This window comes from Stigmatopora argus, chromosome 2, assembly GCF_051989625.1.
Source record: "Stigmatopora argus isolate UIUO_Sarg chromosome 2, RoL_Sarg_1.0, whole genome shotgun sequence".
NCBI lineage: Eukaryota > Metazoa > Chordata > Actinopteri > Syngnathiformes > Syngnathidae > Stigmatopora > Stigmatopora argus.
In genome coordinates this window covers 17787945-17807994 of record NC_135388.1, presented here as the reverse complement: position 1 = coordinate 17807994, position 20050 = coordinate 17787945, and the positions used below count along the sequence as shown (strand labels likewise).

Here is a 20050-nt window from a genome sequence, read left to right as displayed (position 1 = left end):
AAATTATCATCATTTTGGGCAGCCCAGCGGAGCGAGTGCTTAGCGCGTCAGCCTCGCAGCTCTAGGGTTCAAATCCAGGTCATGTCCACCTGTGTGGAGTTTGAATGTTCTCCCCTGCGTGGGTTTCCTCCGGGTACTCCGGTTTCCTCCCATATTCCAAAAACATGCATGGTATGCTGATTGGACACTGAATTGCCCTTTGTATGGGTGTGAGTGTGAATGGTTGTCCGTCTCCTTGTGCCCTGTGATTGGCTGCCCACCCATTCAGGGTGTCCCCCGTCACAGTCCCGGAGTCAGCTGGGATAGGCTCCAGCACCCCCCGCGACCCTAATGAGGATGCAGCGGTTCAGAAAATGAGATAATATGAGAAGGTTTTTTTTGGGCAGAACTATTATCCAGTCGTGGTATTTTCTGTCAGGAAGGCATTTTGTGGTGCACCCCACGTACTACACATTGTGCCGGTGTGTTATTCAACCGAGTAGAAACGAATCTATTTGTCGAGTTTGTTACCTTTGAGCTATCTTTTACTGGTATTTTTTCATTTAATATTTTTGGCGTGCTGAAATGGCAGAGGGTTTGTTGCAATGGAGTTTGGACCAATTACAACAGCAATTTGGTTTGGAGGCATCTGAAGACATCGTCAAGTAAGTAAGCCTGTCAAAAGCGAAAGCTGACTTGCGTTTGACACGCTGGCTTTTTGGCCGTAGTAGACTATTATACTATAATTTATATGATCAAGTAATGCCTACTTCGATGATCTGTTAATTTTCCTGTTTTTCTATTCACTTGGGAAAGCATGCCATTACATATGGCAGCTAACAGGCCTTAGTGAAAGAGCTAAATTCTTATTCACTCTGTAAATCCTCGCTTAATAAAACTTTATTATCGATTAAAACAAAAAATAATAATACCTCGATCTACTGTAAGATCTTAACTAGCTACTGAATGGGTCTTTTTCCCCACGTCATTTTTCACTTATTCACGCGTTCATTATTTATATTAAATGATAGACAATGGTGACGTGTTGAATATCTCATCTCATTTTCTGAACCGCTTTATCCTCACTAGGGTTGCGGGGGGTGCTGGAGCCTATCCCAGCTGACTTCGGGCCAAAGGCTGGGGACACCCTGAATTGGTGGTCAGCCAATCGCAGGGCACAAGGAGACAAACAACCATTCACCCTCACACTCATACCTAGGGGCAATTTAGAGTGTCCAACCAGCCTACCATGCATGATTTTGAGAATGTGCGAGGAAATCGGAGTACCCAGAGAAAAGCCACACTGGCCAAGGGAGAACATGCAAACTTATCACAGCTAGACTAACCCGGATTCGAACCCAGGACCCCAGAATTGTGAGGCCAACGTGCTAACCACTCATCTGCCGGGCCGCACACTTTATCCTGTGTTTCCTAAATCACTGATGTCAGAAGTAAAATTTCCAAATAATAAACACAGGCGAACATCCTTGAAAAAGTGAGGGACACCTTTAGCATGATTGTTATTGTGAATTAAAGTGATGCCATTCTTTGTTTAGATACATTATATCAATTGAAAATGCAGAGGAGATTGAAGAGTATGTGGGAGACCTTCTCCAAGGTACAGATGGGAGGAAAGGACAGTTCATTAAAGAGTTTCTATCCAAGTGGAAAAAGACGCAAAAACAGTCCGGAGATACAGCTGGTCTCTTCCTCCTCACAGACTCAATGTCCACAACAGGTAAAGTGGCTTTTAAAACATTTGTTAAATCCAGATAATTAGTAAACATCTCTGAAATATTTCCCTAAATTAGACTCACAAAATATGATCCAAGATTCCCAGAAGAAGTCTAAACGGAAGGGTCGGAATAAACAAGAGGCATTGACTGTGAGTCAAACTGACCCAGAACCAGAGGCTGTCAAAACACCCATTGACCTAATGAGGGTCAGTATACATATACTGAAAAAAAATTAACCATGATTTACATACAACACATTTGTGCCTAAATTATATGTATTTTTCTGTTACTATTTCCTACACTCACAGACTCAGGAAAGCCCTAGTACTTATTCAACAAAGAAGAAAACAAAATTCACAAACCTTTACGGTAAAGAGGGCCAAGACAAGCTGACGATTTTACTACCTGGACGACTAAGCTGTGACTGCCTTGCTCAGAAGCACCGACTCATCAACAATTGCCTCAGTTGTGGTCGCATCGTATGTGAGCAAGAAGGATCTGGGCCATGTCTTTTCTGTGGTAGCCTGGTAAACCCATATTGTTTTAGTTATTGTCCCTTATCCAAAAGATCACTTTCTGACACATTCCTTTGCGATTCAAGGTCTGCACCAAAGAGGAACAAGAGATTCTGCAAAGGGACTCAAACAAAAGCCAGAAATTAAGAAAGAAGCTGATGGGAGGTGAGAATTTCCATAGAAATTACGGTACAAGTAGATTTATTTTGTGCATGAGTCTTAGCGCTTGGGCTGTTTGTTTAAAGCTAAAAATTCAACATCCCCTGGCAGGAATATCCTGGACTGAAATCAAATGAACCTTCCCCAGCTTCGTTCCCCAGTCTCTAAATTGGTTTTTGTCCTAGCTGTCAACACACAATTTCTCGTGAGGTCTTTTCTTCTAAAAAGTATATTCAAACACCGTGCACATAGACACTGTAGTCATCTACATGTGACTGCATTTGAATTAAGTTATGAAGCCATTATTTTAAGAAATGCAGCAAACCTTTGACAAACATTATGAATCAAATGTTACTGTGGCTCCGGGACCAAATCGCATAATACACATTGTCATATATATCGGAAAAGCCTCATCATACTCACATGAGCTTTTTTTCAAGGCGATTTTGTCATTTAAAAATTTAAAAAAAGTGAAAAAAATATTTTTAAAAAGTGCATGCTGTACCTGCTTTTTGAGGCATTTCCAAGCCATCATCATAACTTGGACAGATATTCAGTCGTGTGTGCATGGAAAGTAGGGATACTGACTGATCTGATTTTTCTCAAGATATCCCGATGCGAAGCCCATATTTTTAGATCTTTAAAAATAATGCAAAGTATAATGTAACAACTGGTAAATGATCAATCGCTTTGTTTGTATTAAAGTCCAGAGTTTATTTAAAAGTCTTGAGAGTTCAAATGTACGACAATAACACGCTGATATGTTACTGTCATTAGTTTCTAAAGAGTTGTAGCCCCACTCGGCAGACATTCTTGCCTAAAGGTTTGATTTACAGCAGCCTAAAAGCACGATAATTCTTCAAATGCGTGACTACTGGATCGGATCCGATAGTTCAAAAATAGTTGTATCCGGCGATAACACTGTATCGAACAGGACATCACTAGTGGGAAGGTGAGTGTGTAGTTTTGGTGTTACATGGTTAAAAAAACATTTTTAAAGGTGGTCCTTGTGTCTTTTAACCTTTCATTCTGTGGCCCTCGGAGGAAGATTCGGTCATGGGTTGAATTAAGTGAATTGTGTACACAGCCTCCTGCTTATCTTCATCTGAGAAAAGCTAAATCAATCACATAACCCCAATGAGGATTAGCAGTACAGATACTGGAATGCTAATTTGTAGCAGTATTTTCTCTTCTGTTTTGCTATTTGCAATTGTGTTATTTCCTAGAGCAGGGGTGGGCAAACCGGTCCTCGAGGGCCGCTGTGGGCGCAGGTTTTTGTTCCAACCGATCCAGCACAGACACTTTAACCAATGAGTTTTCTGCAGAAAACAAGAAGCACCCGTGTGCGGTCGATTGGTCGCCGGTCTTTTGGTCGCCGGTCTTTTGGTCGCCGTCTTTTGGTCGCCGGTCTTTTGGTCGCCGTCTTTTGGTCGTGGTCTTTTGGTCGCCGTCTTTTGGTCGCGGTCTTTTGGTCGCCCGCACCGCGACAATGGGCGACCAAATGACTGGCGACAAAACAAGGTAAAACAACACGGTTTACGCATCAATAAAAGCCAACAATGGCCATGAGCAGTTTCACTGAGCCGACGTGTGAGTGTATAAGAGTTTGTATGTACATAAGTTGTCCCCTTAGGAAGGGACGTCAGTCAGGGTCTTAACAAGTTCTCCAACAAAAAACAATAAAATTTGGAGCTTTTCTTTAGCCTAATAATTACTAGGGCATTAAGTATGACTAAATAGCAATTCGCAGTTTGTATTTAGGGAATTTGAGCAACGATTTAAATGGTAATTATCAATAACCTTCCGGGCGACCAAAAGACCGGCAACCAAAAGACCGGCGACCAAAAGACCGGCGACCAAAAGACTGGCGACCAAAAGATTGGCGACCAAAAGACCGGCGACCAATCAACCGTGTACCAGAAGCACCTGACTGCAATCCACTGATTGCACTTGTAGGACAACAGATTGGTGAAAAGCTGTCCTCTTTATGGTTTGGAATGAAAACCTGCACCCACTGCGGCCCTTTGTGGAATAGTTTGCTCACCCTTGTCCTAGAGTAACGGTGACCTCTTGGAAAGTGTGTAAAAAGACAATTCAGTTCACGTTGTGTAAATTTCTTTGGCATTTTTGTATAATCTTGCTTCAGATTGTGGTGAAAGAGATTACCTTGGATATCAAGAAGGGAAGGTGAAGGCTGGCTTGGAGAAGGCTGTCCAGCACAAAGATAAACTGTTGGAATACGACAAGACTAGGTAACATGATGGAAAACTACTCATTGTAGTTTTCAATCAAATCAGAAATGTTATCATAACTAGAACTGTTTTTTCTTCTGCAGTGCCAAGAGAACTCAGGTACTTGATGATGAGTCTGATTACTTTGCAACTAACAACCAGTGGGTGTCATCTGCTGAGCGCGACAAGCTGAGGAAGAAGGAGGAGGAGCTGAGAGAACTTCGTCATGCGTCTCGTAAAGATCGGAAAATTACCTTAGACTTCGCTGGTAGACAAGTCCTTGATGAGGGAAACAACTTGAATGAGTACTACAATAAGTGAGCAAGATGTATTGGCACAATTTCAGTCATGGCTCACAGGCTTTAAAGTTATGAGTAATGACACTGTTGTATATTTTACTCATGCAGATTAGATGAGACCCTCCAGGCAATGCACATTGACTCTGCGGTAAAATCCCCATTATATAAACGACAAAGTGCACAACAGAATCTCCGAGAACTAGTTAACCCCAACATAAAGCAGAATGCACCACAGGTATGTTGATTTTCACCTCCATACCTTACCAATGTTCATCTTTGTCCTTCTGTTACACTCATGAGTTGATCTGAGTGTTTTGTTTCTCCTTTTGTCCTTGCTTGGAATATATTTTGTACAAATTGTGTTATAGTTTTCCTTTCTCCTGTTTATATTATAGTGGGTAGATACTGACAACAGGGTAAAAAACAAAAAGAATGTAGTGAAAGAACAGAGCTTGGCTCTTGATAAGGGAGGAGAGCGGGCCAGGTTGAGGCTCCAAAATAAAGAACTACAGGAGATGTCTGACGATGGCTGGTGTCTCAGCATGCACCAGCCATGGGCATCACTACTGGTCAAAGGCATCAAGAGGTAGGAAGTCTACAAATTAAGTAGTAGTCGCTCTCTCGTGATCAAATGGTCAACGGGGTAACAGGCAACTTTTTTGTGAAGTGTTGAGGGCCGAACATGGTACACAGCTCACCGTGGCCGTATTTGGATAGCTGCTGCGGCCAAGAATCCTACTCCAGGGGAGATTGCTCAAGTGGAGGCCATGTACTCTTCCATCTACAAAAAAGGTATAACAAAAAGCAGAACATGTTAAATGTGTAACTATATAGTTAGAGGATTGGTGTGAAAGTGCTTTTACTATTATTGTTAGTACAGTGGTACCTCGAGATACGAGCTTAATCCGTTCCGGAACTGAGCTCGTATGACGAGATTCTCGTAACTCGAGCGGACGTTTTCCATTGAAATGAATGGAAAACAAATTAATTTGTTCCAGCCCTCTGAAAAAACACCAAAAAAAGGATATTGGATTGGATTTTTTCTCCACGACAACGCACTCGTAAACGGAACAAACACATTTAAATTAACTTGGATTAATATATACAGACACTCAAACATACGTTTAATGTAACTTTACACAAAACTGAATTCTAATTTAGTTGTAATCTTTTGTTACCTTCGTTTTCCGGGTTGGCGGTTTGCCACGCCTCCACCCCCACGTTCGCTATCGATGGACTGTTTGCTGTTGTATTGCCTTCAAAATATTCCCAAAATGATGCACACAAATGTCCTCACAACAGGATAACGCACGACCACTTGCCAACGAGAAAGTCTTTAAAGAACGATCGCGGGAGTTTCTTTCCTTAGAAAGAATAACAGGAAATACAATAGTTGAGCTTACCCACGTATTGATTGAGGGTAATTAAGTTTTATTCTGAGAAAGGTTGCCATTGCCTATGGGTGTTGTGTGCACGAGTGTACTTCATTACCCAGAAAGCCCTCTTTTTGCATGCGCGTTGCGGGTTTCCTGGTCTTAGGAGAAACTCGTCTGAATTAATCGTTCCGTGCTCGTAAATATTGTTATACACGAAAGATATGCAAAAAAGACCTGGCTTGGTCGCATCACGAAATTTTGATCGCATGACGGGCGAATTATTCGATCGAAATTTCCGCTGTAAGACGAGAATTTTGTAAGACGAGAATTTTGTATGACGAGCGGTCGTATGACGAGGTACCACTGTACTGCTGATAGAGAACATTAGAATTGTATTTTATATGCAAGAGATCTATATAAAAATTGACGTACAGAAAAAATAGCCATTTCTCTCTGATAGGTTCACCAATAGTCATTCCCAATTGCACACATAAATAAGACATATGTCTAAATCTATGATAGTAAGCATTTCTTGGCTGAAATTATCCATCACATTTTACACGTGAACCTACTCAATGATGATGACTAGACAGCAGAGCAAGACCTCTGGCAGAATGCTGTCAGCATGCCAATTACACGCTTCTTCAAAACGTATGACATCTGTTGTATTGTGATGTGTGATACGACCAAAGATTTAAGTGGTATTTTGTTATAACCTGTCCAAAGCACACGTGTGCAATAATCATGCTGTCTAATGAGCATCTTGATGCGTTGTGCAAAAAGTGTTTTTATATCTGATCAGATGAAAATCAAATAAGTGTTCCTTAGGTAGACTCCTAAAATAAAACATTTTGATAATGATAATCATTTGACAAACTGTAGGGTCGAGCATACGCTGGAGAAGATAATTGATCATAGTTTTCAACTAAACTAAAAGTAAGTGTTGGGGTTATTCTGGGATATTATTATATATGTGCATATTAATCATTTCATTATAAGCTACAAAACACAGACAACCAAAAAAAATCACATTTTCGTTGCTGTGTGTTATTGGGAACCTCAACTGGAGTGTAATAACTATCTTAAAACCACCACCACGGACTCCACTTGAGGTACTGTTAGTTTCAGACTGTACATCATCCAGGCCTAATTTCTATTAGCACCAAGTGATGTTCAATTAAATAGGCAACGGCTGATTACTGAAATCAACCTAAAAAAATGTTTGAATCAAGAACAGTGCTGAAAAGCCAAAATTAAATCATGATACGTGGGAGTAAATTGTATGTTGTTGCATGCCATGAAGTCAAGAGATTGAAGATTATACATTTCCTAGGTACAGAATTACATATGACTTTTATTCATTGTTTATTTTCTTGCAAATGTTCTATAATGTTGGTGCTGTGTTTCTTTTCTTGTCCATGTAGAACTCATATTTCCTTCCACCTATCCCACTGGTTGCCTGTTGGGTTGTGTAAACATCACCGATTGTCTTTCTCAAGATCAGTTTCGAGAGCAGGTTAGTGAAATATACAATACTTGTCCAAAACTTTATTACAAAACCAACATCCTAAGCAAATTCGAAAGGAACAGAAGTGTCAAGCCCAAGCTAATATATAAACATTGCAGGATTCCCATTTAATTTAATCAGCCCAGACTAGATAGTTGCAATGAAATGGCAGTGCAATTAAAATTTCAAACCTTGTATTTGGTGAGATATTTAATTGAATCCAAATGCATTTTGGGAAGTTCAAATTTCTTTAATCTTGTTGGAATTGACCTGAATCTGATTATCCTATATGGTTTATGTTGCATATAACCTCACTAATAACCTTAGAGGTAGTGGTTCTTTATAATGCAACATTATTTTGTTACCAGCAGAGGTCAGCTTACACTTTTTTACTGTAGTTTCCTAGTCGGAAACAGTATTCTTGCCAGAGGAGGCAGTGCACACTTGGATATCTGAAATTGAAACCCAAGCTCTCTTCATACATTTAACAAAAATAGTGCTGCATCTGTAATTCACTGTCAAAAATGTGTGGTGTGGAAAAATACATGAAAAATATAAAGCTTCATCTTGGGTCAAATGAGTGTTCTGGAGAGTGGGAAACCCTAATCCCTAAACCAATTGCTTTAGCACATATGTTGTGGCAGGCTCCATGTTCTTTATGATTTCCTAAATGAGTGCTGAATCAAAAATCAAGTCCTAAACAAAAAGACGAAAACTACGCCAAATATCGTCGTATTCCACCATTAGCCCATTTCGTGCCTATAAAGGCAAAATCTAATTATGTCGCTGTAGTAAGCAGCTGTAATAATAGATTTATCTGAAACTAACACTTGTTTGATATGGTATCACATTGTTTCCTTTTTTGCCCCAAAGCCATGCTGTAAAGGGAAAGTCTAGCATCCATTATACTGTGCAATGGGTTGTTCTCGAATTCATGATGCTTACACTGCTGTGGGAATAACAGTTATAACCATTCATGGCATGTGTGCTCGCATATCTCTTCCTCGGTACCTTGTCAGAAGTATAGGAAGAAAGGGGGAGGGGGAGCATTCAGTGTTTCTACATGGTTTGCATTCTGACTACTGGGATCTGTTTATTTCAGGGCTTTCCCCTTTTGTACTCTGGCCTCATTCTCTCCTCCACCACTCATTCCACCCAGGGCTGTAAAATCATGTTTGCAGGCTGTGTGACTGCCCTTTCATCCTGTGAAAGGATGTGTGTGTGCGTGTGTGCATGCGTCTGTGTGTCCACTTGCACACAGAAGCCATAAATAACACCCCCACCGCACACAAGGCCCCACTGAAAAAGAGGCAGATGTAGGGGGAAAAAAACAGAAGAACAACAGTGCCAAAAGTGTAACGATGGCTCTGAACAGTTGGTCTGTTTAGTCATTGCCATGTTCAATAGGGTGGGCCAGAGACTGTTTGCTGGTTAACACAGCATTTAGTGTGCACACATTCATTTAAGCAGACATGTGAGTGAAATGCATAGGATCACATAATAGTGCTCCTTGGCAAGGGGAAAGGGTGAAGTGTAGGATTTACAGGCCAGTAGATGGTTTAAATGGAGGTCATGAAGGACTGACAGCCATTATTTTTCAGGCTTGACTAAAGCCGTTTCTGATGCTATATGAGATATTTAGAGAAAGTGAGATATGGTGGTATGAGTTTAGGATGAAGCAGCATCAAATCTCCAAATACTTAAAATGCTGTATATATATATCAATAATTTCAATCTAATGAAACAACAGACGCTCCCCTCATCGCTGTTGGCCAAAGAATCAGAGGGCATATATTTGGACAAGAAAGAATCACACTTGGACCTATTCTTTCACTCATTAGAAACTGACTGGTGTATTGATCCCTTCTCCCAGTAATGTCTTTGCACATACCCCCCTTCCCATCCAACTGGTAATTGCCTAGCCAATATGATATGTCTCTCTGTGTGTTCTACTTGGATTAAGTGAATATGTGTATATTGACTTGCCATTATTAGATCCAAACGAGAGAGTGCAAGTTTGTGTATTTGGTTGCCATTCCTTGCACAAGCAAAGGTGCAGCACACTTCATACAGTGCCAAAATAGCACTTTCTACTGACTCCTGCAGTGGAAAAAAAATATTGGTGGATCAATCCACACTCCTAATAAGGATCTGATTTTCTTCTCGGCTTTCAAGGACCATATCTCCAGCTGGCCAGCTACATGTTTCATTGAATGCAAGTCAAAGAGGTCTAATCTCTTGGACAAGCATGCCAAGAGCAAATCCAGTGACTGTTAAAATCTGTATTGATTTTATTGAATGTCTAACAGGGCAAGAGTCTTCATGGTCTTTGTGTGTGGGAGCATAGTGTATATTGCTGTCAAATAGCAAAACCATTCGCTAAAGTTGTAATGTCTACATTTTTAGGGAAAATATTTCTGTCGGCAATTTTTGTTGTTGGTGTTGAGTGCCTAATACTTTAAGGGTAACAATATTTTACCAACCTCATGTCCATGGAGGGCTAGGCATGTTTTTATATCAGATAGGCACCAACCTGAAGCATAGTTATAGTACTACCTGCTGTTTGCCAACTGTCCCTTTTGTCTTTATATCATCAAGTCAATGTTCATACATAGCCCAGCAATATTTATATTCACTGTAAGGCATAAAATGGTAGTAATTTAGCATTTCAAAGTCTTTTATGGCACTCGAGATGTACTCTAGACCACATGTGTCAAAGTGGCGGCCTGGGGGACAAATCTGGCCCGCCGCATCATTTTGGGTGGCCCGGGAAAGTAAATCATGAGTGCCGACTTTGTTTTAGGATCAAATTAAAATGAAGAGTATATATGTATATTAAATTTCCTGATTTTCCTCCTTTTAAATCAATAATTGTAATTTTTAATCATTTTTTTCTGTGTTTTTAGTTCAAAAATCATTTTGTAAAATCTAAAAAAATATATTAAAAAAAAGCTCAAATAAACATTGTTTTAGATCTGTTAAAAAAATGAATATTCAGGGCTTTTAATCCAGTTCTTTTAATCCATTTATATAAAAAAATCTAAATATTATATCTAATATAATGGTCCGGCCCACGTGAAATCAAGTTGACGTTAAAGCGGCCTGCGAACCAACCTGATTCTGACACCCCTGCTCTAGACACTTAAGATGACATGAGGTAAAATCTAAGGAAAGACTTTGATTAACAGTGTAGTTATACTAAAATAAAATTTTTAGTTTCTAGTAAAGTAATTGTTAATCAGCTAGGTTCTGGTATTCTATTACCACATGAAATTTAGTATGTCTATTTTTGTTCATATTAATTTGCAATAGATGTCTATCCATTTTTATAGTATTTACCTAGTACAGTACCCTTTACATATGGATTCAAATTAAATTCATGAAGACACATGTTAGGTTATTGAGGTTAATGACAAAGCCCTATTGGGCATTATGAAAAAAAAAATGTTATACCTATACCGGCAGTTGTCGACTTACAGCCTTTGACAAGCTATGTCTGTTCGTCTTTACGACCGTAAAAGTCGTGAAGCATGATTCACGACAATACAGTGCGAGTGTTGCGTACGGCAGTTGTTTGTGCTGCCGTAAGTGCCCAGCTTCACTTTATAACTGCTCAGAGTGCCGTTAACAGTATAGTACAGCATGTACATGCTATACTTTATCCTTCAACCGCTACCTCAAGATGGAGACCAAAGGAAATCCCGATTATACTGTTATATAAAAATACATTATACTACTGTACCTATAAAGAATATAAAGTAGTTGGAAAAAATAATGAATAAAAAGATTAGCAAGGAACAGAAAAGCTCTGAGATGATAAAGCATGTAAAACTTTATTATACTATACTGTAAAATAAAGTTATATTATCCACAACATGGACCGACATACGATCAGATTGCTTTACGACTGGTCTGTCAGAACCGAATGTGATCGCAAGTCGACGACTGTATTCAGGATCTTCTGAAAATTTATTTAGAAAAGTTCATGGTAAAGTCATTGGCATTTAAGTGTGAAAAACACTAATGTAGAATATTTTATTCAGAGGAAGAATTATTACACTTTGATTGATAAATAATTCCCTTTATTCAAGTACTCATCAGTAAATTATTTGATTTTCAAAATGAATTAGATTAATTTTATGTTCACCAATATTAATCAAATTAGATAAAAATGGGTGGGGCAATTGAGGAGTGGTTAGCACGTCGGCCTCACAGTTCTGAAGTTGAGTATTCACTCCCAGCTTTAGACCTTCCTGTGTGGTGTTTGCATGGTCTTACCAGGTTTGTGTGCGTTTTGTGCAGGTTTCCTCCCAAAACATGTAAGGTAGGCTGGTTGAACACTCTAATTTAAATGGTTGTCCGTCTCCTTGTGCTCTGAGATTGGATAGCCACCAATTCAGGTTGTCCCCCACCTAGTGCCCATAGTAAGCTGGGATATGCCCCAGCATCCCCCGAAATCTATGTGAGGATAAGCGGTTCAGGAAATGAATGAATGCATTTTCAAAACCATCGTGACATCAAATCATAATTATATTCATTATAACGGTGATTTCCTTACCTTATTTCAGGGTTTGGGGATCTTAGATAAACAATAAATATAGACCTTATATTATAATTATACTATTATATGTGATAAGGATCTGTGAATACATTTCATTATAGAAATAGGCCACTTTGAAAGAGTCTTTAGATCTTCAAGCATGTATATTTTTCATCTGACTAATACTGACACTCAGGCCACATAGGTAAAACCATAGGCTAATGTACCATACATAGCACATAGCTACAAGCCTTTCATTCATTTTCTATACTGCACAGACTACACCCTAGACTGGTTGCCAGTCAGCTGACGACCATTTGCTCACTCACATTCATACCACCACCAGCGGTGGTCGGACCGAAGTCAGGCGAGTGAACCACTACATCACTGCCTTAGCTACAAGCCTTGCCACTTATCTCCATTGGAATTGTGTTTTCTGTTGAATTTCATTTGTGCAAGCACTGCCTATGACCTCTGAGACAGAGCTTTGTTGCTTGTTAGGCTGGTTGGGAGCTCAGTCTGATGCGTGTGTTTCCTTGTGTGGTAATGTGATATTTATATGCTGAAAGCCTTCCTGCCAGCTAGCCACACATACACACACAGAAAAAACTTGGATATGTTCCAAAGAAACTGAAGTTGGCCAGTAAATGATTTTCTTTCTGCTTTTTATTTTATTGTTTTTACACCACTGATTGTCTATTATGGTGCAAATGCTTTGTCTTCATATATCCCTGACTTTGCATTCAACATTGTGGGTTTCACACCAGTGCTTTTAGCGAAGCATTCAATTCATGTTCTCTTCACGGACATTCATAGTTTATCCCTTCCCTCTCCCTCCACTCAACCACAGTTGCTCATGAACAACCCCTCTCCTCACATTCCTCTCTTCTCCTTACTGGGCAGTTTGCCATAGCAGAGAGGTCAAACATCATGTGATTCTGCAGTTGTGTGTAGTATGCATTCAGCCTATCGTCTCCAGGCACTGGATGATAACTAGGCAAACCTCTGTCACAGTTTTCCAACGGCATGAAAAATACATAGAACCATCTGGCTGACGAAAATGGTCTGCTTCACTGTTTAGAATTTCACTGGTGTCCATAGTCCACTTCACTCAATGTCAGTTTCTGCTGTTGAGGTAATTGGCTGTGAAGCCCTTTTCATTGTATATAGAACTTTGGGTTTTTGTTCTGCTTAAATCAAAACATGCTCCTTTCTCTAAGTATTGTTTAGTGGTGTAGTAATACAAACAATATGCAAGGGATTTTCAGCAGCTTTGTTGTTCATTCAGTCAGTTTCTGAACCACTTATCCTCACAATGGTCGCAGTGGTTGCTGGAGACTATCCCAGCTGACTTCGGACACTAGGCGGGGGACAACCTGAAATTATGGTTAGCCAATCGCAAGGCACAAGGAGACAGACAACCATTCACGCTCACACTCATACCGAGGGGCAATTTAGAGTGTTCAGCCAACCTACCATGCATGTTTTTGGAATGTGGGAGGAAACTGGAGTACCTGGAGAAAACCCACACAAGACCGGGGAGAACATGCAAACTCATTTTCTTTATTTTTACTGGGGTAAAAATATAGGCATCATTTCGGCATCAGATCGGTATCGGCAAAACTAATCTTCCGATTGGATAGGAAGTCAAAAAGTCAGTATCCCTATTGAAAATAGTGAACAGAATTGAATGTGGTTCAACATAGAGGTTTATAGCTTTTCATTAAATAAATGAAAGTTGCACATTATTTCATATTTGCAGAGCCCTGTAATCCTCTTTCTAAAAGTGTTACCATGAGCATAAACAGGAATGGCTGCAGGAAAAATAATTACATGGCGGTTAAGTACTGTTTTATGTATTTTACTGTTTTTATGTTATCAACAAGGAATAGAATAGAGAGCAATCCCCTCTGAATTCATCTGTTCTTGCTTTGATCTAACCTAACACTGATAGTGAGTGACTGACTCCCTCTTCTTAGGTGAGAAAATAGCTGTTAGATATTTTCGTGCTTCTATATAGCTTATTGCTTTCTAGACCTCACACTAGCTGTAATTGTTCATTACAAATTTGACAAGTCAACATGAAACACATTTTAATTCCCAAATTAAGAAAATAGTATTTGACGTCGTAGCATATGTTTGGGTTCACTTTTTTGTTCCCAGTTGTATCATTGAAACACTCCACACTGTATTTCACATATATCAGTGCATGAAATGCCAAGAGAAATTCAATATCTTGCTACATTGAGTCTTGAATGTGCTGTGATAAAGCGTAGAATCAATGTTTGACAGCTGTCTTTCCTCTGGCTTTGTACGTTGTTTGTTTGTATTGGTTCCAAATTACCTTCCCTTTGGTCTGTTCTAAATGTGTATTTTTTAGCGTTTCTTTGAAATACTGGTTTTAGGTCAAACAGTATTACACAGTTTTATCGGCTACGTGTCACGTTTTGCCTCAGCTGTCTAATTATTTTCACCACAAAAACTACCATACAGTATATTGCGGTCACTGCTTTGGGGAAGCAGACAAATGTGTAATCAGTGGAAAGATTATTTCTCTCTCTCTCTCTCTCTCTCTCAATAAAAAATAGAAAATGTAATGAAAATCAAGCAACTGACTGAGAAATGAATTACACTGTGACTTATAGTATTTATAGGAAAATATGCTACATTGAATCATCATAACTTTTGCAAAGCTGCTAGAACTCAACATGTTTTACCTGTTAAAGCTACAGTCCTTATCTTTTAACATCAAAATATAATGGGTTCATAATCTGACAAAACTATCAGCAATGTACTATACAGTATTTTGTATGCCAGATGCATATCCTTGTAAGATAAGGTTTGAGCTTGACTTAACATGTCAGCTTTTGATCTTTTATGTACATTTAGTTTAAAAACTCTTCATTCTTGTAAAATGTTCAAGGGCTGATTATTTAAACATTAGATTGACAGGGTACTTTTTTTTTTAGCTCTTTATGTATTTAGCTATTATATACTGCTCCCATGCTGTAATCCAATAACTTCATGAAGATACCTAAAAACGTTTTAAAACTCGTACATTAGTGATTAAATTTCTGTGTATTTTTTTCCTCTTGCATCAAAAACTCTTTTTTTCTACCATATTTTGGGAATTGTATTGAGCCATATCAGGCAGAAGCTTTTGCCAGGCTCCAGTGGGCAAATATGCTATCAAATGCTTTTGCAGACTCAGTCTCAGAGAGAATATTGATTTCTATGCAACATCATTCCCTTTCCACTGGAATTCTAGTAGTGTCTGCAACAAAAATGCAATTCAGCTTAACTACTTGAACAATGCTATTTACTTTCAATGGCTTTCTGCCAGAACTCTTTGTCTAAAATCAAGGTTTTTTTTATTGTCTGCAAAAATAGGCAGATTAATTCCGACTTCCTTTTTCAAATTAAATCTGTAACTCTTGGAATATTTTACATGTATTAGAAATCTAATCTCAGTCTTTTAATCTAAATTTGAAATGTTAAAATAGTATGTTACATTACATCATGAGCTCAAAATACCAGAAATATATTTTTCTTCAAGCTGGAGGGACGTATTAGTTTGTAGTAAAACTATGCTTGAAGTACAGTAGGCTTTAATTACCTGTGGATTGGAATTTGTGGATAAAATCAGTGATGCAAAGGGTAAACTGTACAATTTACTACACGATTGGTATTTTTGTCTATGCTGAATGCACTTTGTAGTACCCGGCAAGAAAAAAAAAACTTGTTGACAAAAAACTTATACAACAATGGTTGTAAATACAGTATTTAATCTAATTTGTAATATTAATATTAAAGTAACTTTTCAGATGGCTAAAGAGATTTTCCATTAATATTTATTTTAGAAGGTCAAAACAAATGCAATGACTCGGGTGAAAATGCCATCTTGACAAATTCTGTCTATTAAATGTAATTTTCCACTTTATTTTATTTATTTATTTTACATTACGTTCTCTTTATCAAGTTTACAAGACAATTTGCATTGAAAATGGATAGAATGTAAATTTTCTAGCAATTTTCCATGTTTCTCCTTGCTTGTCTGTGCAAACAGTTGGATTTTCATTAATATGTGGTTGTGGGTTTGAATTTAATTATTTTATGTATGAATTGAACGTTTCATTCTGATTGCCCGCTGGTGTCCGAGCATAATAATCGTAATAAGTGGTTTCAAATCTGCTCCTTTGCTGAGCTTTGTGACGATAAAAAGCGATTTCAGTTAAACACAAATCTCGAATATGATCAAATTCACTCATTTTGTGCACTCATACTCATTTTGTGCACTCGTACTCATTTTATGCACGAAATAGGGAGAAAAACAGGTCACTTTTAAGAATCCAGGACAATTAAGTTAATTGAACCCTGGCTAATCCCTGACATTTGCTTTGGTGTTCAATATGTAGACATGACTTGACGTGAAACCTCAGTGAATAAAGATATGAATTAAGTCGGAAATGACGAATTACCGAAACATTGTCAAACACGATTATAATTGTTTGCGCTTGACATGTGATCATATACTACAAACGCCAGTTACAGCTTTACATATGTACCAACGGTTTTCTAGAAAAGGGGGAGCTTTCAAACCAACTAAAGTTATGGAGCTAAAAAAATAAATTAGAGGCCGACAACACTTTTATCCTGGGCATCCCAGCTGGCAAAAAATGTTTTGTAAATTGGAAAAACATCAGAATTATTTTTTTTCTGATGCTTACTTGTGTAGAAATTTTTAAATAAAGGGGGTGCAGTCATGCTAGCAACATGTTAGCCAATCAATTGACATAATTTATACTGAATATCACATGCACCTGTTGCAGAGTCTCTCTTTGTTTTTCAACTGCTTTCGTATGCTTTGGAGAAGATGATCCTTACCACTTACTAATTAGGAGTGTGACCTGATCATGTGCTTTTGTTGTCGTAGAGGTTTTTTTCCCTCTTTGTAGACCACATAATTAATTCTAACTGTTTTTGCAAGTTGTAGCTACCTTAGTTTATGGAGCCTACACAGCTATGGCACCATGGAGGAAGACAAAAAATATTTCGTAATTGAGTGATTGATAGAGGGCGTAACGGAATCAAAACAATAACAGCAATGGGCTTAGTATTGACTTTTAAAATGGGGAAAATCTCAAATTATACTTTGAGAACCATGTTACAAGTATTTCCAACATGTCTATTGAAATATTGGGGCCATTTAATGAATAATTAAAGTGCCATTCATACTTATAGCTTCTCTAAACTTTACCTCTATATCATGTTATGAAATTAAGGAGTGGACAATCTTCTAAATTACTCTTGCGATTGCCTTCCAAGTTAGATTCCCCATCGTTTGATTGACTACATGGAAGGCCAATGACCAAATATCATTCTAACTACCTTTCTTAATAAACTAGCATGGTCATAAACTCCCCAGTCCGCATGAATTTCTATATGCTGTAAAAAGCTCTTGATGTAACATGAGGTTGTTTTGAAAGCATTTGCAGAGCTGCCAACCTCCTTCGACCCCATTTCAGGAGTACCCTTGTCCCATTTCCGGAGTTTATCCGGAGTGAATGCGATTTACGCAAAATCGCTATGTGCTGAAGTCGCACAAGACGAATCATTCGTCAGCACTTGTAACTCGGATGATTCACAATGCACTCTTGTCACCGAATTCTTCCGGTTTACAGTGCAGTTGAATCAAGATGGCAAAGCCATAGCGATGGTGTGAATCTCGAGGCATTTAAATAGGAAATTTGGTACTTTTCTGAAATGGTTGCTTCCAAAAAAAATTAAGTCACAATTTTTGGGGATTTCCAGAGTTTAGGGAAGTTGTCCGGAGTCCTCGAGTTTGCGTTGCATTTGCGGGTAAACTCCTGAAATTCTGGAGTAGTTGGCAGCTCTGCATTTGTGCTACAAATAGCTATGGTTGTAGAACTAAATTCCAAAAATAAAGTACTTGGTGAAAAGTTCTAAAAGGGAGCTAAATCAATTTATTTTCTTTAAAAGAATATTTAGTATGTTGCACCAAAATTCAAGACTTGTTACCTGGATGAATACTTTTACCTTTTTTTTTTTTTCTTTTTACTCTGATAAATACTGTTTGTGCAATAATATGTGAAAACTATCAGTGGGGTTTGTCAATCTCAGTGGAGCGCAATGTTGGGACTGATAGGGGAAATCAGCACCACAGGAGCTTTAGCCGCTCACACCGACGAACTGTTCTATATTAACACAATCATCAACAAAACATCATCCTGAAATAGTGTACAAATGTCTACTATAGACGCCAAATAGAAATAAAAAAAATAATTGTTTGTTAGCTTTTATTTCTTATTCGCCAAACAGCATTAATTGTTTCGACTAGTGATGGAACTTTGAATCCATTCTTGCAAAGAATAAAAATGGGTTTAAATGGCCTCTAACAACTTGGATAGCTCACATTTTTTCTTCCAAATTACCATTTGGTAGCTCAGATTGTAATTGTCTTCTTGCTGTGTATGAGTAGGTGTTGCACAGGAAATAACTACCTGCTATGCTGTTGTGTTTCTTATGTAATTTACTTATGATTTTTTTTTCTTGACAATTTTATCATCTTTTGTACAGATGTGTATATGATTGAAAAGAGATAACACTCGCCTAGAAAGTTCCCACAGTTATTACCTCTTTGAGACTCAAAAGCTTACCCTGTTGTCAGGCAGTCTTGTTTGCTCCTTGCCAGAGGGCCACCGCAGGAGGTGAAGTCATAAACATGGCTGGGAAACTAGAACAGAGCTGTGCAAGAGAGCCTGTGTGAACCTCTTTGTGAAACCACATGTCTTTACTGCACCTGTCAGCACTAGTGCTAGCTGAAGGGCTAATCTGTGGCTCATTTTTAACCAATTTATTTTTCCTGAGTGGAATTTGTATGCAAACAACAATGCATAAAATTAAGTTTAATACCTTTCGCAGCATAATGTGGATCAATATTCCAGATTACAATGACACTTTTAAGTCGAATAGATCTGTTTTACATTACATGAGTGCGCCAAGAACCTTGCAGTGTTAATTTAGCCTAAATAACGTAATAAAATGTTACCAGCTCTCAAACGTACAAAGAAATTGAAGATAAAATGCTTTACTCTGTTTTAGACTAAAGCAGTCATTTTTTTTCCTGACTGTACATATGTCTTTACTGCAATTAAACATCAATTAAGTTTACTGAAACGGTTTTTGAGTGGAAGCCACTTTAATATCTAAACATAAAGACACTTGCACAGTCCGTTAAGCTTCTTGCAATGAATATCCCCTTTCCTTGTCTCTGGTGTGATTATTTAAAAACCCCAAAATCTGTTGCTGATCTTGAGATTTACAGATAATTAATGTTCACTCCGCAATATGATGCTGGTTGACTCTGTCAGTTAAGGAATATTTATTTTTAATCAACATGCATCACATCCAGCTTGTGCCCGTGATTCATCAGCAAGGCATGATTTGCAATTACTACCCGCATGTTCAGATTGAAGTAACCCTATTTTGGAGTAGCTCTTCAAAACAAACCAAAAAAATGCAAGGCACGCGTAATACGTGTAATGTAAAATACAGCAATCAAGCTGTACAGCTATCCTTATTTTGTTTACACTGCAAGCACTTTGTTTGGATTTGCTTGTTTATGTGTGCTTCTATTCTGGTCTCTTGCAGCAGTAGAAAAAAACTCATTATCATGCTATAGCATCCA

At 38.3% G+C, this 20050-nt stretch overlaps 1 protein-coding gene across 1 annotated transcript in view; it reads left to right on the top strand.

The window, feature by feature from the left end:
* Window positions 1-395: 395 nt before the first annotated feature.
* Window positions 396-20050, top strand: part of trip4 (thyroid hormone receptor interactor 4) — a 61427-nt gene continuing 41772 nt past the window's right edge. Inside the window, exons 1-11 of the mRNA XM_077594895.1 lie at window positions 396-644; window positions 1536-1717; window positions 1791-1921; window positions 2024-2242; window positions 2317-2395; window positions 4536-4641; window positions 4725-4937; window positions 5028-5154; window positions 5315-5505; window positions 5587-5711; window positions 7720-7811. Coding sequence (XP_077451021.1) covers window positions 565-644; window positions 1536-1717; window positions 1791-1921; window positions 2024-2242; window positions 2317-2395; window positions 4536-4641; window positions 4725-4937; window positions 5028-5154; window positions 5315-5505; window positions 5587-5711; window positions 7720-7811 — 1545 coding nt within the window. The 5' untranslated portion in view covers window positions 396-564. The remainder of the gene's footprint in view (window positions 645-1535; window positions 1718-1790; window positions 1922-2023; window positions 2243-2316; window positions 2396-4535; window positions 4642-4724; window positions 4938-5027; window positions 5155-5314; window positions 5506-5586; window positions 5712-7719; window positions 7812-20050) is intronic.